Consider the following 20,644-nt stretch of genomic DNA (forward strand, 5'->3'; position numbering starts at 1 on the left):
GTGGTTCTGTCTTTTACATCTTATTTATTCTAACTCATCCAAATAACAGACATCAGCAAATTAAAATACAGAGAGATCCATTCATACTGCATTAAACGCCATACCAGAAAATACGACCAGTACAATAAATTAAGTCTTTATTCATTCATAAAAGTCTTTCTTTGACTGTCTCATGACAGAGGATGCTTTGATTAAGAAAGAAAGGGATTTTTATTAAAAAGGGACATTTTTAAATAATCATTATATACAACCACAATATTCAGTCTGGTTTGCAAAAGGTGTATAAAGTGGATGAAAGGTAATTACAGCAGGACTCTTGTAAACATTATAGGTTCATGGTAACAAGGGAAAATAATTAATATATTAAATCACTTATATAATGTCTTCTTTGCACAATTGTATGTATTGTATTGATGTTTTAGGCAAGTAAAACTTCTCTAACAAGCAAGATGCGCATCTTCAACGGTAACAATCGAAACACACTCTGATTTACAAACCCCGGAAATATCCAATATCTCTTTCTCATTGGCACACACACACACACACACGTACATGCAGAAACTCTGCTGGAATGTCCCTTCAGGTTAAATAACCTTCATCAGAACACAGTGAAGAAGTCAAACACTGGCCAACTGTATGCTCATGTGTGTTCCTGGGAAACTTATGTTTTTTACCAACGTTAAGAGATTTAAACAGATTTTCTCCAACAATTCTACCATAAGAAAATGCAGATGACATGGGGGTGTTTTTTCTACTCTTGTTACTGATTAGCTGTCAGGCAGCAAGAAATCTCCTTCACTAAACTCCACTAATCAGCCATTGCTCATGCAGTCAAACCTTTTTGTTCTTTTTGGTTGCACATCAACACCGTTGAAGTTTCACAGCGCTAAACCAAAGATGCAAAGATTATTTGCACTCTAAACTCTTGGTAGTGGAAAAAATTTGAGGAACTCAGATGTTAAGACTTAATCCGAAGGTGGACACGAGAAGCGAGAAGCAGCTGAACTCAGTCACGAAAAAAAGAACTTCACCATAGAAGCAACCGTGAATCCCTGCAGTTTAAACTAATGTGCACCACAATGAGACAAGGCAGTAAAACGTCATGATGACAAGTAACTTACACAACTAATTGAGGTTTCTGAGCTCTAACGTGTGACGCGCATCCTCATCGAAAAACTCAATATCAAGAAAGGGTGCATTTTATGTCCATGAAGGTCGCTGGATCTACTGAAACTCAGCCAACACAGAGTTGTGTTGCACTTTCTTCTTCAGCGATGGCGAAGAAGACGGAGGTGATGATGAGGTCACAGGTGTGAGCGTGACGCTGTAGAGGTTGGCGATGAAGGCCTCCCACCCCCGACGGAAGGCTCGGTCCAAGGCCTGGCGGAGACGGGAAGGTAGAGGTTAGCGATCCGTGCGCGTGATCAGAAAAAGGTGGAAAAACGACAGCTACATTATCACATGTTTATGTGTTACTAGTTTAGTTTTAGGGTTTGCGTGGTCTCTTTATTGCATTTTATAGTTCTGTATTTTTCCAACGTATTTCCAAAAGTTATTTTTCGAATACCTGGGTCAGTACTAATTAGTAGTCTCACTATGACCTGAGAATATAGGTCAGTGATCCAGTATCATAAGCAAAAAGCCAATCATTTATTTTGGATGGGAACCACAAAGGTTATTTCTGTGTTGGCTATAGAACAACACTCTTCAACATTGAACAAACGGGAATTTAACTTTCCTTTTTGCTCAGCAGACAGAGACTCGGAGGTCACCCCGGGAGGCTCGAGGGTGGAGCTGATTGGCTAGCAGCAGTGGAATGCGTTTTATGATGTGGGCCTAGCAGGCGGGTAAACAGCGCTATACCACTGATCAAAGGACATGATACGAGAGGCCCAGGAATGTCCGCGTCTCCATTGTAGCTGAAAATGACTGAGTGGAGGGGACACGGCCGTGTACCCGCCGGCCGGTACGGCTTAACTCTAGCTAAGTTAGCTAAACCTCCGTTCCGCCATTATTTTGTTGCGTTCACGCCGCCCGAATGTGACGTCGAGGAAAAAGCCCCATGAGAGGAAGTGACCTAATGAGTCGGTAACGTGCAGCGGTGGCGGCTGTACTTTGACCCTGTTGGCAGTCTATCATTAGCTGATAGTTTCCATGGTGATTAATAGCCCAGTGTGCAGTATGTGGATGCTGAGGGAGAACTTTGCCCCCTCTGTTCCACTAACTCCGAGGACTCGGGGTTATGTAACGCTGAGCGCTTAAAGTTCAACTCTGTGATGTGGAGCTGAAGATGGAATTTGTTTTGCGAAATGACAGAATAAAAACAACAGCTCTCGTTGAGAGAAAAAACAGAAAGCTCCGTGTAGATTTTCTCTCACCTTGCGGTAATTCCTCACAGAGTTCCTCTTCACCACCCTCATTCCCTCCTCTTGTTCCCTCTTCATCCTCCTCTCCTCCTCTCCTTCCTCTTCTCGCCCCCTCTTCTTGTCTCGGATCAGGACCTGGTCATCGGTATCCTCCCGAATCGGGAAGTGAACGACCTCGGGCTCCTTCCCCCGGCCGGCCTTCTCCTCCTCCTCTTCCTCCGTCTCCTTCACTTCCCCCATCTCATCTGGGACCATCCCCCTGGTGTCCTCCGGGGCGGGCGGGTCGACCGGGTCGACCGGGCTCTCGCCTTCCTCGCCTCTCCCCACCTTCTGCTTCCTCCTGGAGCTCCTTCTCCACCTGCTGCTGCGGCGGCTGGGCTTCCTCTGGAGGAGAGTTTCCCCGTCGTCCTCCATCATCCCTTCCTCGAGGTCAAATGCCTCGACTTCCTCCCTCTCACCTGCCCCGGAGACGTGCACCACACTCCCGTCCCGGCCGCTGTCCCCCGTCCTGTTGCACGCCTCCTCTACGCCTTCTCCTCCCCTCGCCTCCTCTCCTTGTCCGGCGGCCTCGGGCTCATCGAGGCGACCGTAGAAGCCGGTGGATTTGTCGAGGAACTTTGGCGCCCGGACGGAGCTTCTCCCGGAGTTCTTGCCAATTGTCATCTTTTCACTTCCTCGTTTTCCTTTTTCTCCCACTCTTTTTCTCCTCGTGCTTCAGCAGCTGGAGGACAAAAAGGAGGGTTGGGTGGGGGGGCAAGAGGGATCAGGCATTAGCGTTGTTACATAACCCTCACTCGTGAAAGGAGACCATAGATGGCAGAGAGCGTCAGTGTCGCGGGCGACATGTGTGACCATCTGCATGTTTTATCTGTGTAAAATGCTCTGTACAGCATAGTATCTGTCTCCTTGTTTATGAAACCAAATAACAGAAAGTACACTTTGTGGTTTTGCATTAGTTCTGTTGTGGACTTATCTCTGTGTGTATCTCTGTGTGTGTCTCTGTGTGTGTCTGTGTGTGCGTGTGGGCTCCGTGTTCTCATGGCCGTGATGATAACTGGATGTCAAAGATAAAGTAAAAATAATGTTCTTATAACACGGGCTCAGACTTTGACACCAAATTGACATCACTTTTCCAGCAGCCAATGGCTTCATGTTGACTGTCTCCAGTTCTCGGTAATGTCCAAAAAAGGGGAAGGATCAGATGGACGGACTCTGACACGTAACCAACAGATGATGTCATACAGGTTACTTTCCAGCCGTACCTTCTGTCACATCACAGATTTTAAAAGTGAAAAACCAACAGAAAGAACTGTAGTTTTCCTGAAAAAATATTATCATTTACACCGTCCATCATGAAGAAGTCCACACAAATTCCACCCTTATCCAAGTGCACTTTTAATCTTTTACCCCACATTGTAAATGATTGCGTGGCCTTACATTCCTTTATTTCCCACTCTATTGTCAGAGAGCGGTGTTAATCTGCTCTGTGCAGTGACCCTTTTAGGTATTGTGTGCCAAGCGTCTACAGATATGTCAGGTAACATTTCCCACCAGTCGCCCAGATCACAATAAAGGTTCAACTTGACACAATATTGAGAATGAAACCAAAGCAGCAAATATGATTGATAATAATAATTAGTTTAACATTTATTGTCAGAGGAAATAAAACAGCTCTGAGTAGCTTTCTTTACTTTACTTTATAGTATTCAGTCTCAACTGGAGTAGCAATGAGCAAAACACAGAGACTATCGGATGGGAAAGAGGTGGCCGTCTTACCTGATCTCTTGCCGTTGTCTCCTCTCTCCCCCGGTGTGTGTTTGTGTGCGTTTGTGTGTGTGTTTGGACCTCCTGAGTGTATTAATGACGGAGAGCTTGGAGCTGAGGAACCTCCCCTCACACCCACACAGCGTCACACACCCACTCTGCCCGAACCTGCGCCTCTGTCGTAAGTAAAGCAAATACACACATGCAAAAATGACACGCACAGCAGAGCACTCTGCTTCTAAAGGACTCTTTGTCTCACTTCCCCTGACGAGCTATTGAACGACACACAACTCCTCCATACGGCTTAAGAAAATCATTGAGTTGAAGATAAAGTTCTGAAGAGTCAGAACTTGCGTATACCTACACACACACAAACACACACACACACACACACACACACACACACACACACACACACACACACGCGCGCACACGCACACAAGAAACTTCCCACCACCAGAAGCAAACATCCTACTCTGATACCAGCCGGTATCAATCATTAACGCTGAAGGTAAACCTGCAGAGTGCACAGATATTAAGTTCGATCCCCTTCAACGTTCCATCCAGCACCATCACTCAGTAACACATGAATAAATCAATGTGATAATATCTACTGTGACTGTACCTGGTGTCCATATGTGAGGAAGTTTTCCACCAGTAGCTGTATGAAGCATGAATTGATTTGCTTCTCTTTGTTCAATGTCAAACCCCCTGAAGGGATTCATATAAAGGAGAACATCTGCTTATGTCTAATTACCGTTTTGCTAAAAAATTGCTCCGACATGTGTTGCTAAAAATGTACATTTTAAGACTTTATTTGATGTAAAGTCAAATAAACTATTATGTACACTGATTTTAGCTAACTGAAGATATGTCCTCAATACCTGCCACACTAATCCATTCTTCTCGGTTTACATCCATATGAAACTAATCCTTTAAAGCAGTTGGTACTTTTTATCTGTCAAACTATTCACAGGTAATTTTATGGACTTATGGAAATTATATCATGAAAAATCCATCATGAAGTGTTTATAACAGCCATAAATAGTATGAGAAATGTTCATCACCTCATACAATTTATTTTTCTTTTTAATATATATATATATATATATATATATATATATATATATGAGAGACAGAGAGAGAGAGAGAGAGAGAGAGAGAGAGAGAGACTTAAAACATTTGTTTTGGTTTCAGACAAGTGTGACCCAAGTTGAAAATGGATACCAATGGAATCCGAAAATTTGCCCTGAATGGAAAGTACGTGCGGCTTCGGTCACTGAAAGTAATGTTTGGATGATAAACACTATGTCTGGGTGGGAGCTGCTCAGCAGTGTGTGACTTCAGATGACTGAAGACCCCCCCCCCCCCAATTCACCGTCCTCTTCTGTACCCTGTGTGTGCGTGTGTGTGTGTGTGTGTTGAAGTGGACTCATGCCTACAGACCACCCCGTACATGGGCCACAAGCGGGCAACTTCCCTGAACGGAGGGCCCCATACATCGGTCAATCACACAGGGCTGAGAGAACCTGAGCTCTGAGGTCAGAGAATCCGCGCCCACGTGACTAATCTTCTCTGAGAGCATGAGAAGCTGGAAGCGGGTTGCCATGGTCACCTTCAAGCAGCGACATGTTAGGGTTTCGCTGCTAAAATATAAAGGAATTACAGATGTTGGTGGGCACATTATGAGGCCCAGAAAGGCCTCAGGCACACGGTGTGGCAGGTCGGTGAAGTATGACTCAATCAAGCATCACCCGACTCGCCCAGAGAACAGATGTCCTGCTCGCTGAGCTTCAAGTCACTAATAAGACACTCGGCTTCAGTCAGCTTTTCTTTTTTCTTACAAAATGTGAAAATCGTGCTGTATTAGGACTCAGCAAATCCCCCCTCATCACACATTAGCACCTACAGTAAATATAAGACTTAAGACCAATTCCAGAGGAACATTTTTAAAAAGGCATAAATTGACTGAAGGGCAAAATACAAGGACAAATTATTTTCATCATCTCGGTTTATTTTGAAGACACATTATCATGTTGTTTAATTTCAAGGACAATATTACAGTAATAAATACTTAATACACCAGTAGAGAATGACTTACAGGCACTAATTACACTCAAGCAGACACTAGCGTTTTTTACAGTATCACACAACGGTAGCCGGGCAACACTTCTGAGCTTTAAATGGTATTTTGCTCTTTATTCATCCAACGTCTGAGGATGTCATGGAAAATAATCAAGCACAGCTCAAGTGGTAAAATTTTAAGCTTATTTCTGAAATGTGCTATTGAACGACTACTACTGTAAATCCCGGGGATGTCCTAGTGAGAATAATTCAGATCTTTTACTTGTCATTAAAAGGGATCATAGGCAGCGTCATAGGCAGGGCGTGTTTATTGCATAATTAAATGACGTGGGCTTCAGTAGTGTGGTTCCCTTATTATGGGCGTCTAAATTAATTTCACAAGCCGTTACGTTTTTAGAAAGCATCACTAAAATATATACATATTTATCCGCTTTCTCGTTATGAAACTACAGAAAACCAGCCTTGAGCTGTCACATTGACGCTGCACTGGGCGTGGAACCATTGCGTTGTAATATTTGTTGTTGTGTTGTGTCGCCACATTGCACCACTTGCGTCCGGAACACAGATGTGTAAGAGCATAACAAATACAAGGCGACCACCCCAAAGCTTTGTTCTTAATTCATTTGTGAGATTTGTAAGCCTATATGTTGTTGTGTGTGTTGAATACTGTTTACTGAAATAAAATGCACCTTTTCCTCCACAATAGTATTACGTTGGAAGCGAATGCACACATTTTGATTAGACAGGTTGTATAAAACGTATTATCATGCAATGATGGCGACCTTCTTTGACTCAAAACGCTTCTCTATGGATGTTTACGGACACTTATCAGACTCAGCCATGAAAAATATCAAAGGAATGAATTTCGGGAATTAAATTGAGCACAAGTAAGCATGTGGAACACTACGAATGATGCAACAATGGAGTATGAACTAAGATACAGTGTTCTTCAAGCTGTAAGGAATGATGCATCGGTGGTGTAACCTCATGCCGATACGAAATGTAAAACTGGCGCCCCCGTCAGGCAAATGCCGGACGCCGGACTCACTAAAAACCAAAGAAAACCTGCATACACACAGTGGATACATACAACATACCACGTTGTAACACTCACTCAATATATATATATACACGTACAACAGATATATCTGTTTTACAGTATTTACAACATGAGAGTTAAATATGCAGCATTGGACTACGCTTTACATTGTGTGTGTGTGTGTGTGTGTGTGTGTGTGTTTGTATTTGTTTGTGTGTTCTTTAGACCTCAACCGCACGGTCTGAGCCAAGTCCCTGAGCCTGCAGAGCCTCCTCCCTCTTCATCTTGGGTTTCTCTGTCCGTGTGTGCCACACCAGAACCTACAAAAACACAAAGCGGACACAGAAATAAAACACAAACTGTTGTCTTCAAATGAAGTGCAAACATTGATTTATTTCTATTGCTGCTACATTTGAAATAATGAATTATCTAAACTAGGACGCCGATACCAGAAAGACATCTTTAATTCAAGTTCTAGCTCGTACTTTAGAGCAGTTGTCTGCTTTGGGCTCCAGTTCGTCCATGGTGACCAATCCCTGCAGCAAGCTGCTCTCCAGGAAGCCCATTGGCGCATCTCCGTCGAAACAGGCCTCCTGATTGGCAAGGATCAGTTTGAGGGAGACGGCAAAGCCGGCCATGTCCATCGGGAAAGGGCGACTGGGACGCCAGCCGGTATGGAAGCGAACCACCTGAGAGAAAAATGATAATAATAAAATCACAGCAAAACTCTTAGCAAAGTAGCATTTTTTTGTGTGACCCAACTGTTCTTAAAACAAGAGCGTCACAGTGGCGTAGTGGTTAGCACTGTCGCCTCACAGCAAGAAGGTCCTGGGTTCAACTCCGCCCAGTGGCCTTTCTGTGTGGAGTCTGCATGTTCTCCCTGTGTCTGCGTGGGTTCTCTCCGGGTTCTCCGGCTTCCTCCCACAGTCCAAAGACATGCTCTGGGGATCAGGTTAATTGGGGACTTTAAATTGCCCATAGGTGTGTGAATGGTTGTATGTCTCTGTGTAGCCCTGCGATTGGCTGGCGACCAATCCAAGGTGTACCCCGTCTCTCGCCCGAAGTTGGCTGGGATAGACTCCAGCCCCCCCCGCGACCCTGTGTGCAGGATAAGCGGTTTGACGATGGATGGATGGATGTTCTTAAAACACAGACTCTGCAGCCGTATGCATCTTACACTTGTTTTTCCAGTCCCAGTTGTCCCACTGCAATATGAAAAAGCACATACCTTTCCTCCTTCGACCACGGGCCTCTCGTATTTCATCCCTCCGACCAGCCCCACCGGCCACACCGACACCCGCTCGGTGCTCCTCATCTGAGGCAAGACACGGGCAACGTTGCATTTAAAACATTCATCCGAAGACTGGCGGACTTCAGTAACAAACTAAGCCTGTCCCTGTGGAGGATCATGAAAATAAAAACTCGTCCCCACTCCAACACCCACCTCCTCAAATATCTGCAGGCTGTATGTGTTGTCGTCGTCGGCGAAGTAAACTACTCCCTGCTGGTTGTCTCCTCCCGGCTGAGCCCTTCGGTCCTCTCTGAGCCACCGGAGACCCTCATTTCGCTGCTCAACTCCGCGAGGCTTCAGCCAGCTGGGGTCCCCCTGAGGTAGAGCATCGGCATTCAGACAAGAAGTCTAAAAAACCCCCGCTCTTTTCTACATTCTTTAATGAGGCCGCATTTGGTGCCAAACGGCTGCCATGTCACTACCCACCTCCTGTAGTTTGCGGTCCTTGGCAGTGGGCATGTGTAGGTGCGTGTGGGTCAGGCCACTCTTCACCAGGAGGTCAGTTACCAGCGGCGTCTTGTGTGGTGAGTCTTCCACGACGATCCAGTGGAGCTGAGGAACGTTGAGGAAGGTCTGGGACAGACGAGTCAACTCGGCCTTCTGCACCAGCCTGGAGAAAGGAGAGGAAGAAATCAGAGCAACGGTGTGTTTGTGTGTGTAGGAGAAAAAGGACAGTAATAGAGAAGTAGGCCAATGAGTAGGAAAGGAGGTAAGGAAACCAGCCTCCATACCTTGCATATGTTGGGGTGATGACAAAGATGGTTGGCTTAGCTGGCTGTTTCTGTGGTTGCTTTGTAGCCTCGGATTTCCTTAACTGCTCCTGAAAACGATGCAGTTCCCCCCGCAGCCGAGATATTGTACGGTCTTTGGGCATGTTGTGCTCTGTGCAGTCGCAGCGCTGACCTGCAAAGTGTTCAGGAGACACAAGACAGGAACGTTTACGTTTAAGTACAAAAGCTAAATCTCTCATCAACCTTATAAAATTATAAATTATACCTTAGAGTTAACCGTGAGAACGAGGCAAATAACAGTGTTGTTTAACATCAATGGACAAATGGGACGAGACATGTCCACATGCTATTACACTTTTGGTAAATTACTTGTAAGGTGCCGTTCAGTGCTGTGGATTTTGAAAGCTTTTTTCAACTTAATTCACTGTACACATTTTTTGAATATTTACGGCAAGAAAAGGAAAAAAGGACTGTGACAGAGTATTGATCAGTAAAAAAATGAGGGGGGAGTTAAATACTGAAATAGCTAAGGACACTTCTATACAGATGGATCAAGACTTGATATACGTTTTTGTCTAAGCAGACATTTTGACACGTAATAGAAGGATAAGCAGATTTGTATTTAATAACATTAATGACGCTGCATTCCACTTAGTGAGGGCCCTGGTATTGTCCACGTTGGCTCACTGCAACAGCTCTGTAGGGCACTTATTGATGGAATGAGGCATCTTTGAAGTAAATTGTAAAACTGGGAGAAAGGGCCGTTGTGATTGTGCGGTGAACACTCACCGAGCTGCATCAGTGCATAGATGAGGCCCATGAGGGAGACCATGAAGTAGAGCACGAACACGGTCTTCAGCTTCAGCTTCATCCTCGTTGCCATGGTACCCGGACCAGCTGAAAGGAGGACAAGACGATACGGGACAAACGTTACTATTCACAAAGGCTGGTGTGTTTTTTCATCCCTCCATGTTGACTTTAAATGGGCCACAACTCCACATTTAGCTAACGAACGTTAGCTATGCGGGATAGATAGCATTTATATATAATTTTAGCTCTACTTTACTGGAGGCTTACTGTAAAACATTGAACCTGAGAATGTGTTCGCCTACGCTGTTCCCGACAAGGTCGGCTGGTGCTCACGTTTGATGATAAATCAGCGTTAGCTAACAATAAGCTGCGTTAGCTTCATTATTTGTTTTAACAGAAAATAGCTCAAAGTGTGATAATGATGCACTCACCACAGGCGGGAAACCGTAGAAGACAGACGCGGTGCGGCTGATTTACCAGCTGAAAGGTTCACGTCATCTTTGACCAAAACGAGCAAAGGCACCTCAGTGCATCACAACGTCCATTCATTCGCTCCGGCCATGTACCAACAACTTCCGGTTTCAGTGCAACACAGTAAGGAGTCCCCTCGGAACGCGCACAAGCACGTAGTCCAGACAGTTCCACGTGATACCGCCAAGTTGTCAGTTTAATAAAAGAGGACTGCTGGATCATTCACGCCGTGTAAAGGGTGAAAAGCAGCTAGTAAACATACTATAAAGACTGAAGAGTTATTATTGGAAGTCCATTCCTACCACTTCTACTTCTATTTTTTAGTTTGGCATGATATAAAATGAAACTTAGGGTAAATCAAAATTGGGCTTTAAGGTCAAATTAGGATTCAATAATTCATAACTAGATATCAATGGTCCCATTCCTGACAGCAATGGTCCTCTGTATAGTTACACAGTTTAGTACCTTGGAAAGAGAAAAGGATCACAAATGACAAAAGACATCTCTTGAAAAGTCAAAACAACTTTCCTTTATTTGTAACATACAAATAAAACACTGACAAGGCAGAATGACTTAGTTTTCCCTTTCATTGTCGTTTGTGAATGGGACTATAACACTCACTCTCAAACATGGAGTTTTACTTTCAACATGTTTAATAAGTGTTTTACCTGTAAAAGGCCAAGTAATGAAGATGGATCCACAACAGCTTATATATATTTACACGCATACACAGAGAAAAGACCAAGAGGAGGTTTGGTGATTTTGTGACTGTATGTGACCATTTTGCAAAATAAAAATGACTTAAAATAAACTAGTTAGGTTTAGGCTCATTTTCAAATATAGGATATTTTCAAACTGATCTTTACTTTTAGTGAACCTTTTATTTATTTCTTTAAAGACCGCCAACCAATCAGAATTGAATATAAACAATTTAGCACTGATCTAGAGGCAGTTCCAACTTTGTGTAATCATCACGTTCATGCAACTTCACATTTCCAAGGCATAGAGGAGCTTTTACTTTCACTGTAACATCTTCAAAATACTACAGCGTGACACATAAAAAAAAAAACTGACTCTAGGTCAGCGCTGTGGCCAATCTAATCCGGCTGTTAAATTAAACAGATGAGGTTTGATTATGTTCGATTAACCTGAGAGAGAGAGACTGTCAGTCGGTTGATTAACTGCCACTATGTACAACATCCCCTTTGATATTGTAGCTTATGCAGTGCAAAAATGACTTACTGTACTTATCAGAAGGTAGTCTACTACTAAAACAAGCAAGGTGTTGTTTCATGGTTTCTGATCAAACAAGCATGAGACACCAATATGCGATCTTGAGGTGTTGAATATTTTAGAGTCTCCACCCAGTCTAGAAGCAAAACGAAACGTCACCCCTGCATCTGGACTGTCATCCAAAAAGGTTGTTTTTTTTTGGGGGGGTGGGGGGGTGTAAAACAGAAAATTGACATTTTCTAACATTATTTCATTATATTCACATTTCAGTCTGCCCTGCTTCACATACTTTGGCCAGGCATGAATCTGAGAAATCTCAAGCTGAGCCTTGATATGACCGTTTAAAAAAAAAAGAGACACATTTAAAAACAAACCAAATTAAAGCCCTTTCCAGCCACACTAGACAGAAGAAACTTTACATCCACAGAATAAAAGTAAAATCAAACCTCCAGCCCACAATCTGCACAAACCAACTACAGGCCTGGAATGAAAGGGTGTTATGGGGACGGGTCCCAGATACCAGATCGACGCCTCGCTAGATCAACAGCAATGTTGCATTTTTAATTCAAAGTATTCAGGACCTGCTCCATGTGAAGGGGCGTCACGTGTACGCAACGAGTCTTTAACCGCCGGCGGGAACGCCAAATCGGCATCCACTCAGTCGTCCCGCAATTCTGACATGCAGTGAATTATGGGGGATTTGTTCAAACATGCGTTGGACTTTGCAGCGTTTTCTAAACGTGGTCACGTGAACTGATGACAAACCGGTGCTAATTAGGAGGAGAGGAATAACGATGAGTAAAAACACTTCTACCGTCCATCCTCCTCGGGGGTTCTCCGCAACCTCGGCTTCAGACAGCCAACGTGAAGCGGTGACTTCAACCGATCTTCATCCATCTTAAATCAATATGATTTGCTCATGCTAACAAACTACATAAGGGAAGGGGTGGTTTAGTTTTTTTTCTTTCCATAAACACAACTTAAAAAGGTAGCGTCAACATCAACTTGTTTATCATTAGTACCTCTTGGAAGCGAAAGAGAACAAAGAGGCGAGCAGGAGTGGGGCGATCGTACTCTAGGACATGGAGGCTACAACTGTACAGATGTGGATCATGGGATTTTGGCTCTTCCAATCTGTGAGGGTGGAAAAGAGATGGTGGGAATAAAAAGCGTGTAAATCTGCCAAAGAGCCGTACTGGGATTTTGTTCTAGTTGAACGCTGCTTGACAGGAACAGATTTTTACTCACTGGAGAAGAACACAAAGTGTTATCTAGAGAAGGGAACATTTTCTCAAGTTATTCAAATTAAAACGCAGCGGAGATGCCTGCTAGATTTAGGCAAACTGAGAAGATGAGGCGCTAATAGAGGACTGTAGTATAAAGGGGCCCCGTGTGGAGTTGCTGCTAGCGGCACTCTGTCACAAAACCACTTACAAGCCATATTTAGATACAACAGGTGGTATTACTGCACTGCAGGGTTTCTCAGACGGTTTTCCTGGGACACAATTGGGACTACTTTAAGCCTAATCCTGGATCAGTGAAACGAGCCTCGGTCGTCTCGGTGTGAAGGCCCAAGGAAATCCGGGGCTGTAATACAGAAACCGACTGAATGTACTTATGTTTATTTAGAAAAATGGACTGTGACACCTTGACTTGAGGTAGTAAGTTTCTATAATACAGCCGCAGGCCGGGTCCCGAGCCGTTGTTTAAGAAGCGCTGCAGAATGATTAAATACAGTGTGGCACCTTGAGAGATGAGGTGCATTGCCGGGGTGGAGAATGTCAGCAATGCTCGGCGGGGAACTACTAATCGTCATCGTTAGCCGGGACAAGAGAAGGAAGAAAGAAGGCTGGGACGTTAAACCAATGAAAAGGAACAAAGAATGAACAGGAGCTATGTGTGAAAGCTCACACTGCACACTGCTTTCGGAGCAGGACTACACACACAAAAATAACCCACATAAATCTCCATCCATAATGCAACACAAACATCTGCAGCCAGGTATTCCGCAATGGAATTCACTTTTAACGGCACCCTACAGCTGGGCAAACTCAAAACGCTTGCGGGGGTTGCAGGCAGCTCAAGCTTTCACACACAGCCATGAAAGTTGCTGGCTTTTAACCAAAATCACAAAAAAAGGTTGGAAACCGAAGCGGATCAGTGGCAGCAGCCCCCGCAGTGCCCGCCCCCGTGGGTGTGTCCCGCTGAGGCCTCGCCGTGTTTGGTCCGCCGGCTGAGGATCTCGTAAGAGCAGTCGTCGCCGCAGCAACCGGACATGCTTGGCGAGGTCTCATCGATCTCAAACCTAATAGATGGATAGAGAGAGAGAGAGAGAGAGAGAAAAAGGGGTTACTTGAGGGTCAAGATGTCTTTCTTTTAGTGCTAAATATAAAAAAACCTTCTCATGCCGGCATACTTACTGTAAAGCTTCTCTGAAGAACTGGTAAGCCCCGTGGTTGTGTTTGAAAACTGTCAACATGACTTTCTTCATCTGCGTACTGGAGAAAAGAGAACACAAAAAAAGAAAAGCACCTTAGTTTCACATGGCTGGGCGATGTGATGCGTACTTCCCTTAACTGTGCCCAGGAGACTTTCCCTGGAAACAAAATTAAGTTGAGTGCATTCAGCGTTTCCCCATTCTAAATACATTTTAAGTATCCTTGAGATCCGACAGATTAACACACAAAACAAATCTGGAATTTTCTATACAACTGTTTTACAGCTACTGGCACAGAATAAAACAATTCATCCAGTCACTCACGTACGCATGGCGATCACCACCACGACAGCCGTTGGTCTTACCTGTTGGCGATGAGCTGTAGAATCTGGATGAGGAACTTTCCGAGTCCTTTCCTCCTCACTCTGCTCTCTAACTGGACCTCATAGCTATAAAGTCAAGCCAGCGCATCAGTTGATCATATCAACGAGGGTAAAGACGTTCGTCTTTCAGCAATGAAAGCCACAAATGGAACTCCTCAAACTTACCAATATAAAACCTCCTCCCCGCACTCCACGTCAAATCGGAAGTGAGAGAAGGCCACGGGGGCGGAGTCGCCGTCGCGGGCCAGCAGGTACCAGGCCCTCTCGTCATTCATTTCCTCCCGCTTTTCCCTCTCCTTCCACCCCCACTCGCTCTGCTCATACCTACAGCGAGGAGGAAAACGGGTCACCGCAAACCGGGCATGCTAATTTTACCCTCTCATTCTTCACCGGCGTTCCCCGGAATGACACATCTTTCTAAATGGAAACCAATTCAGTTTTCAGCTGACTGGATGCCAATGGCTAAATCAATTCAATTCAAATTCTGGCTTAGTAGGACATTAAATGATTGTAATTTCTCTGAAATCTGCTCACCTTTCCACTGGCGCCACAATGAGGATGATTACATTCATACTCATTTCTAGGTTTGAGGTCACGCTCCAAACCTCTTACACACAAAAAACATCTGGCTTATCTGCACTACTTCCTCTACCTATTTGCAGCAGCCTGTTCATCCCTGTTAAATAGGAGTCACTTTGTGGCCAAAGGTCTTACAGTGCTTGCATGTTGGCTCTGGTGAGTTCGAAGGCCCACTCCACAGACAGCGGGTTGAGGGAGGTCACTCGCTTACACTCAATCTGCAGGTTCAGCCTAGACGGAAGGACGAGAAAACATGGGGAATAATTACATCAGGTGCGAGTCTGTGCTGAAAAAAAAAAAAGAGCAATATAAAGACTAATAGAACAACAGACAAAATGACCAAAAGCAGAGGAACCGAAATAAAACAAGTGTGTATTTCACAAAATACTCAATAGGTCCTTTGTAAAGCGTTGCTTACGCATTTCTGTCGTATTTTTTGAAGGCTGGGAAGGCAGCCAGTGGGTCATCAAGCTGTGACGAGAAGAGGCAAAATTAGCTGAAACACACTGAACAGAACACAGCGCTTCAAAAACATTGAAGCGTTTCAGTTTAAAGGACAGAGGTTTTTTGCTTCCAAGTCCAATTATTAGCCATTTGTGTGTATTAAATACTGGCGACCTAAGTGCCTTTGGGTCTGTTGGATGGACAAATCAAGATATTTCAGGACGTCCCCAGGACATTATGTGGGCAAAACAATTGATAAATTAAAATTAAAATTAAAAAGCAGATTATTATTGTTTTTAAATTCCCCCCAATAGACTGAAAAAGACATCCCAGCATCCCTCGGGCCCACACAGACAGGCCAAGCACAGGGCTACTAAGGTTATAGCCCCCATTATTCAATCATTATGAGCACCCACAAAGTCATCTACTCCGTGGACCGGAGAGACTACTCAATATCAGATTAAGAAAACACCTCCTTTGACAGAAGAAAGATAAATTTGAGTCCCTGGCACAGACGTGTGACCGATGCCGTTTTGTTCTGGGAAAAATCTTTGAAAGATCAAATGGCTCGTTCAAATGTTACGCCATTGAATTAGAACAGAAGCTCTTTTTTAGGAGCCCTGACACCCTGGGCGTGTTCAGTAATCCAGCCAGACCGCTTCTCCATTTAAAAAAGGCCCGAGGAGAAACTAGCTAAATCTACCAGAAAATGTTCTCTAAGCAGTGAATACAACATTTGTTTCTTTGAAGTAGCGATTCATTGCTGTTTGCCAGAGCACAAACAAGCATAAAAGTTACTTGAATGTCTTGCATTCCTTCTCCGTTGGCACATCATCAACAGTGGAAAGAGGCAGGAGAGAGTGACACATAAAAAAGTATTAAGTGCAGCCACCTGCACCTCGAAGAGAGCTTCGATGAGGTTCACCTCGAGGCGACTGCCAAGCTACCGTATCTTTCAGCTGTGTCGTCTTCTACATGGCTAGGATTGAATAATGCGGCAACTCAAAGACAATCACCTTGTTGGCTGCTTCCACCTTGGCACAGACGGCATCCATGGCCGCCCTCTCTTCCAGACGCCGGGCCTTCTTCTCCTTTGCTCGGTTGGACTTCCTCTGGACACAGGAAACGCGTAGCGAAGGAGAGAAGCCGGGACAAAAGGAGAGAGGGAGGGGAACGAAAAAATGGAAGAAGGTGAGAACGAGAGGTGAAAGATACTAAAAAGGAAAATTATATTAGAACACGAGTCAGAAACTTTTTTTTATACAAATTACAAGCTTATTTAACCACTTTCTGATCACGGCGAGACCTAGATCACGGAGTTGTTTCGAGGATGCCTCATTTACAGCGAAATTGTAACACGTGCATTAACAAAAAGTAAATATAAGCCAAAAAACAATGGGCACCCATGCAGAATAAACAGACAGGTCTAAAAGAGAAAGATTATAGTAGCAAGTAAAGTTAAGATGCTGCACTATGGAGATACTCCATTTCAGCCTGCGTTGGCCGGACGTCTGATGTTAGTATCAGCAATGGTGCAACCGTAACTCACACACATTATTATCGATGCCAACAACACACATACAGCACTCGCAAAGCTGCTATAAAAATGGGTCTGTGGTTGGTGCACTTTCGTAAATGCCAATCATAAGCCTCTTTGCTTATATTGGCACCTGAAATGCAGACTGAAAGATGGGTTTTGGACAGGCAGGCAGGCAGGAGAAGGGGTCTCAGCACATGGACTCATCGTAATCGCGATTTTTACATACATTTATTGATTGATCCATTGAGAAGAATTATCATCTCTTGCATTACTACACTGACAGCTGAATATTGTGTCTAAAAATTCGCCACCCACACTGGGAAGCCCGCGTTTAATTGCACATCGTGGTCGACGGTCCACGACCAAAACAAAAAGGCGGGTGATGGAGCACAACAAGTGGGAATTAGTTCATTAGATCCAGACCCGAACAAAAGAGGTGACAATCAGGTCAGGAATGCGTTGCATTGCCAACTATCGCTCAGAGCATTAACTCCGTACCAAGAACCGAGGGGCTGCAGACTGAGCAGCGGGAACACGTGGATCGGTTTACCGGGGGGGAAAGTGGAGGACGAACCTAAAGTCCGCCGTTAGATCACGTTATGGAAACTAAACTCTGCTGTAAAGCACAAGATAAGGCCTGAGTGGTGCAAAGTACACAATCCCCCACCAAACATATCTGAAATGTAGTATTATTAATAATAGGCAGGCTGAGGCGCGAGAGTTCGGACATGTTGGTTTAAAGAAGAAAAATAATCCATAATACACAGGAGTGACTCGCAGGAACCACTAGCGAAGCACGCGTCATTAATGTGGCATTCCTAAGTGGCTAACGCAGCTAGCAGGCTAACAATGGCACAGCACACGTCGGGGAGAAGTTAACTGTGCATGACGGCGGTAATGGTGCTGAACATGTAGAGCTAACGCCGCGATGCTAACCAAGCTAACGGCAGCGAGCTGACGTTAACGGCAGCCGAACATGCCCGGTGCCCACCGACACCTTCGCCTGCAAACATCCACCATGGTCTCTCTCTCTTCCGTCCCCTTCCTCCCTCCTTCTTCTTCTTCTTCTTTCCTCTCACCATCATGCGTTACGAGCTAAAAACACCCACCTTTCGTCGTATCACCTCGCATCGGGACTTTAAGCGAAACACGTAAAAACTCACCCCCATTTCGCAGCCGTGCCTCGTCGATCCCCCGGCGAGAGAAACGCACCTATTGTCCTCGTGCGTTACTGTTATCGAGTTATTAGTATCGCCGCCGCGGGCAGAGACGAGGGGCCAGACTAATATGACAATGATAGAGAGTGTGCTAACGAGGCTAGGTGGCTGTAGCACCGACTGATGGCTGGGGCAAATCCAGCAGTTAAGCGCAAATTTGGTTAAAACATAAAGGAAATGTTCGATGTTTTTTTCTCTTTCAATCGGATTGGCGCCAAGAGTGCGAGGCTGAATTGATCGCAGGTCCCTTCCCTGCCCCTTTCTTTCCTCTCCTCTCCGACGCGTCCAACTGTGCTACGTTCACGGCCTCTTCGATAGGTCCGACTTCTGAGTGTTTGGCGAGTCGACAGCGGACCCCATCGAACACTTGAAATAATCAGGAATCCGGAAAAGTTTTTGCCCAAATATATGTGAGACATACGAGGAATTTGACATGGCGGTGGGTGCATAACATCAGATAGTAAGACAATGGACAACAAGACCGATTCAAATTTACAATCTAACTCTACGGAATAAAATAGAAGGCTATGGGCTAGGGGGAAATAGAACAGACAATTTAAAAAAGGATAAGAAGGAAAACAAATAAAAGTTACAAATAAAGTGCACAAATTGTGCACAAAATTGAGAAATTCACACTTTTACGTTACGGTTAAGACGGGTTTCATAAATGTTGCCTTAAAGCGGTGGTTCAGGCGGTATTCAGGTAATGTATATATGTTTTTGCTGAAATTAGTGATATTACAAAGTACCAGTTAATTCTATTACAAGTCCTGTATTCAAAATGTTACTTAGTTAATAATTTAGGCTGTTAACTAACGTCATTGGATATAGAGAGTTTTTTTATAAAGTTCATGGCACATTACTTATTTCCACCAGTTAAGAATGATCAGCTACCACTTTCACCATCAGTATTCAGTGTTAGAACTTTAAAGCCAGCTAATCAGTAATGTTACCTGACTCTAGATATTGTAGAACTTTAGAAAACTACTGGCAGCGGTGGGATTTGAACCCACGCCTCCTGAGAGACTGGAGCCTTAATCCAGCGCCTTAGACCGCTCGGCCACGCTACCGTGCAAACATCATGAAACATGATGTTTATCAATTTTCCCACTGATCCTGAAAGCAGCATCACTTTAGCGCGAATACGGTTCCCCTGTTTAGAAAGTGACGACAGGCGGGTGGACCAGTCGAGAAGCACATATCATGCTGCCAGTGGTTGAAGTGTATTTCCACTTCGACCATAACTGTCTTTTCCGAAATGATATGCCAATTCCAAAATATTATTTATAACCATATAATGAAAACGACCTTATTATAATAACTAATAGCAATTATAGCAGTTGAGTGTTATATATTGACACAGAACAAGTTGGCTTGAAAAGGGTGACTTAATTCTATAATCCAATGATCTATATAATCAACCTAAAAATAATTTATTTTAGATGTTATGCTTTCTTATATCAAAACAAAATGTGTATTCTCTCTATTGACCCTGCAACTACAGTACAATTTGCATGTAGTTTACCGTGCTGCATAGATGCCCAATTCCTGACTTCTTTTTGATTCTCCGTAACCTTTCATGTATAAAACAATATTTCACAAAAAACATGGAAGAAAGAAGAAAAAGAAATGTCCAAATTCATATTTAAAAAGTAGGTGAGTCTGCCTCATTAATGTCTGAAGAAAATTACTTTTAATCTATTAATCAATTAATTGAATAAAATCAATGATCTTGTTATCAGAGAAGCAGTTTGTCACATTGGCCACTAGGTGGTAACGTAGAGTCTGAAACACTCAATTCACGTGGGAGCAAAAGCCCTTTACTTCTTCCAAACATGGCTCCAGACAACAGAAGCAAGAAGCAAGCCTATGCTTTAGGAACGAAAGAGCTTTATTAAAACCTTCGCGGCCTCGGCTTTCTCTTTGAAGGCAATTTTACCCTTAAAATAAACAAACTCCAATTGTCTGGTGAAACATAAAAATACACTTTGATTAATACAACTGTAAAAATCAGGAATCAGGAAACATTTATTGCCAAAATATGTCAAAAATACAAGGAATTTGAATTGAATGGAATATTAAGTCAAACCATCAGTCCCCTCAGCGAACATAATAGGAACAATCAGCCTAAACGCTGTTGACCCTGAAGGAACGTTATGGCATGTTGTGATGTGCCTGAAGGATGTTGATAACATCACAACCACCACATCTTTACCATGCACATCCAGTAACGTTCCTTTGCTGCTATGTACAC

At 43.9% G+C, this 20,644-nt stretch overlaps 3 protein-coding genes and 1 non-coding gene across 5 annotated transcripts; all 4 read right to left on the bottom strand.

The window, feature by feature from the left end:
• Nucleotides 1-120: 120 nt before the first annotated feature.
• Nucleotides 121-4,280, bottom strand: LOC120821640 (uncharacterized). Its single transcript, XM_040180462.2, has 3 exons — nucleotides 4,143-4,280; nucleotides 2,379-3,087; nucleotides 121-1,380 (listed from the first exon to the last, which is right to left on the bottom strand). The coding sequence occupies exons 2-3, from the start codon at nucleotides 3,027-3,029 to the stop codon at nucleotides 1,225-1,227; spliced, it is 807 nt and encodes a 268-aa protein (XP_040036396.2). The 5' UTR covers nucleotides 3,030-3,087; nucleotides 4,143-4,280; the 3' UTR covers nucleotides 121-1,224.
• Nucleotides 4,281-6,126: 1,846 nt separating this feature from the next.
• Nucleotides 6,127-10,674, bottom strand: b3gat3 (beta-1,3-glucuronyltransferase 3 (glucuronosyltransferase I)). Of its 2 annotated transcripts, none has more exons than XR_013468294.1 (8): nucleotides 10,518-10,674; nucleotides 10,066-10,173; nucleotides 9,277-9,448; nucleotides 8,972-9,155; nucleotides 8,699-8,860; nucleotides 8,483-8,569; nucleotides 7,740-8,352; nucleotides 6,127-7,574 (listed from the first exon to the last, which is right to left on the bottom strand). XR_013468294.1 is itself a non-coding variant. In XM_040182671.2 (8 exons), exons 2-8 carry the CDS (start codon nucleotides 10,157-10,159, stop codon nucleotides 7,476-7,478), a joined length of 1,002 nt encoding a protein of 333 aa, XP_040038605.1. In that variant the 5' UTR covers nucleotides 10,160-10,173; nucleotides 10,518-10,674; the 3' UTR covers nucleotides 6,127-7,475. The 2 variants fall into 2 exon arrangements, 1 of the variants encoding a protein (XP_040038605.1); XM_040182671.2 differs by having other exon boundaries at nucleotides 7,740-7,943.
• Nucleotides 10,675-11,063: 389 nt separating this feature from the next.
• naa40 (N-alpha-acetyltransferase 40, NatD catalytic subunit) lies at nucleotides 11,064-18,751 on the bottom strand. The gene is made up of 8 exons (XM_040181804.2): nucleotides 18,337-18,751; nucleotides 16,650-16,745; nucleotides 15,608-15,660; nucleotides 15,325-15,420; nucleotides 14,776-14,934; nucleotides 14,593-14,676; nucleotides 14,211-14,288; nucleotides 11,064-14,095 (listed from the first exon to the last, which is right to left on the bottom strand). Exons 1-8 carry the CDS (start codon nucleotides 18,340-18,342, stop codon nucleotides 13,948-13,950), a joined length of 720 nt encoding a protein of 239 aa, XP_040037738.2. The 5' UTR covers nucleotides 18,343-18,751; the 3' UTR covers nucleotides 11,064-13,947.
• A 627-nt stretch (nucleotides 18,752-19,378) lies between these two features.
• Nucleotides 19,379-19,460, bottom strand: trnal-aag (transfer RNA leucine (anticodon AAG)). The gene has a single exon. It is a non-coding gene; the product is annotated as a tRNA-Leu (tRNA).
• Between the last annotated feature and the right edge of the window lie 1,184 nt (nucleotides 19,461-20,644).

Source organism: Gasterosteus aculeatus, chromosome 7 (genome assembly GCF_964276395.1).
Source record: "Gasterosteus aculeatus chromosome 7, fGasAcu3.hap1.1, whole genome shotgun sequence".
Classification (NCBI taxonomy): Eukaryota; Metazoa; Chordata; class Actinopteri; order Perciformes; family Gasterosteidae; genus Gasterosteus; species Gasterosteus aculeatus.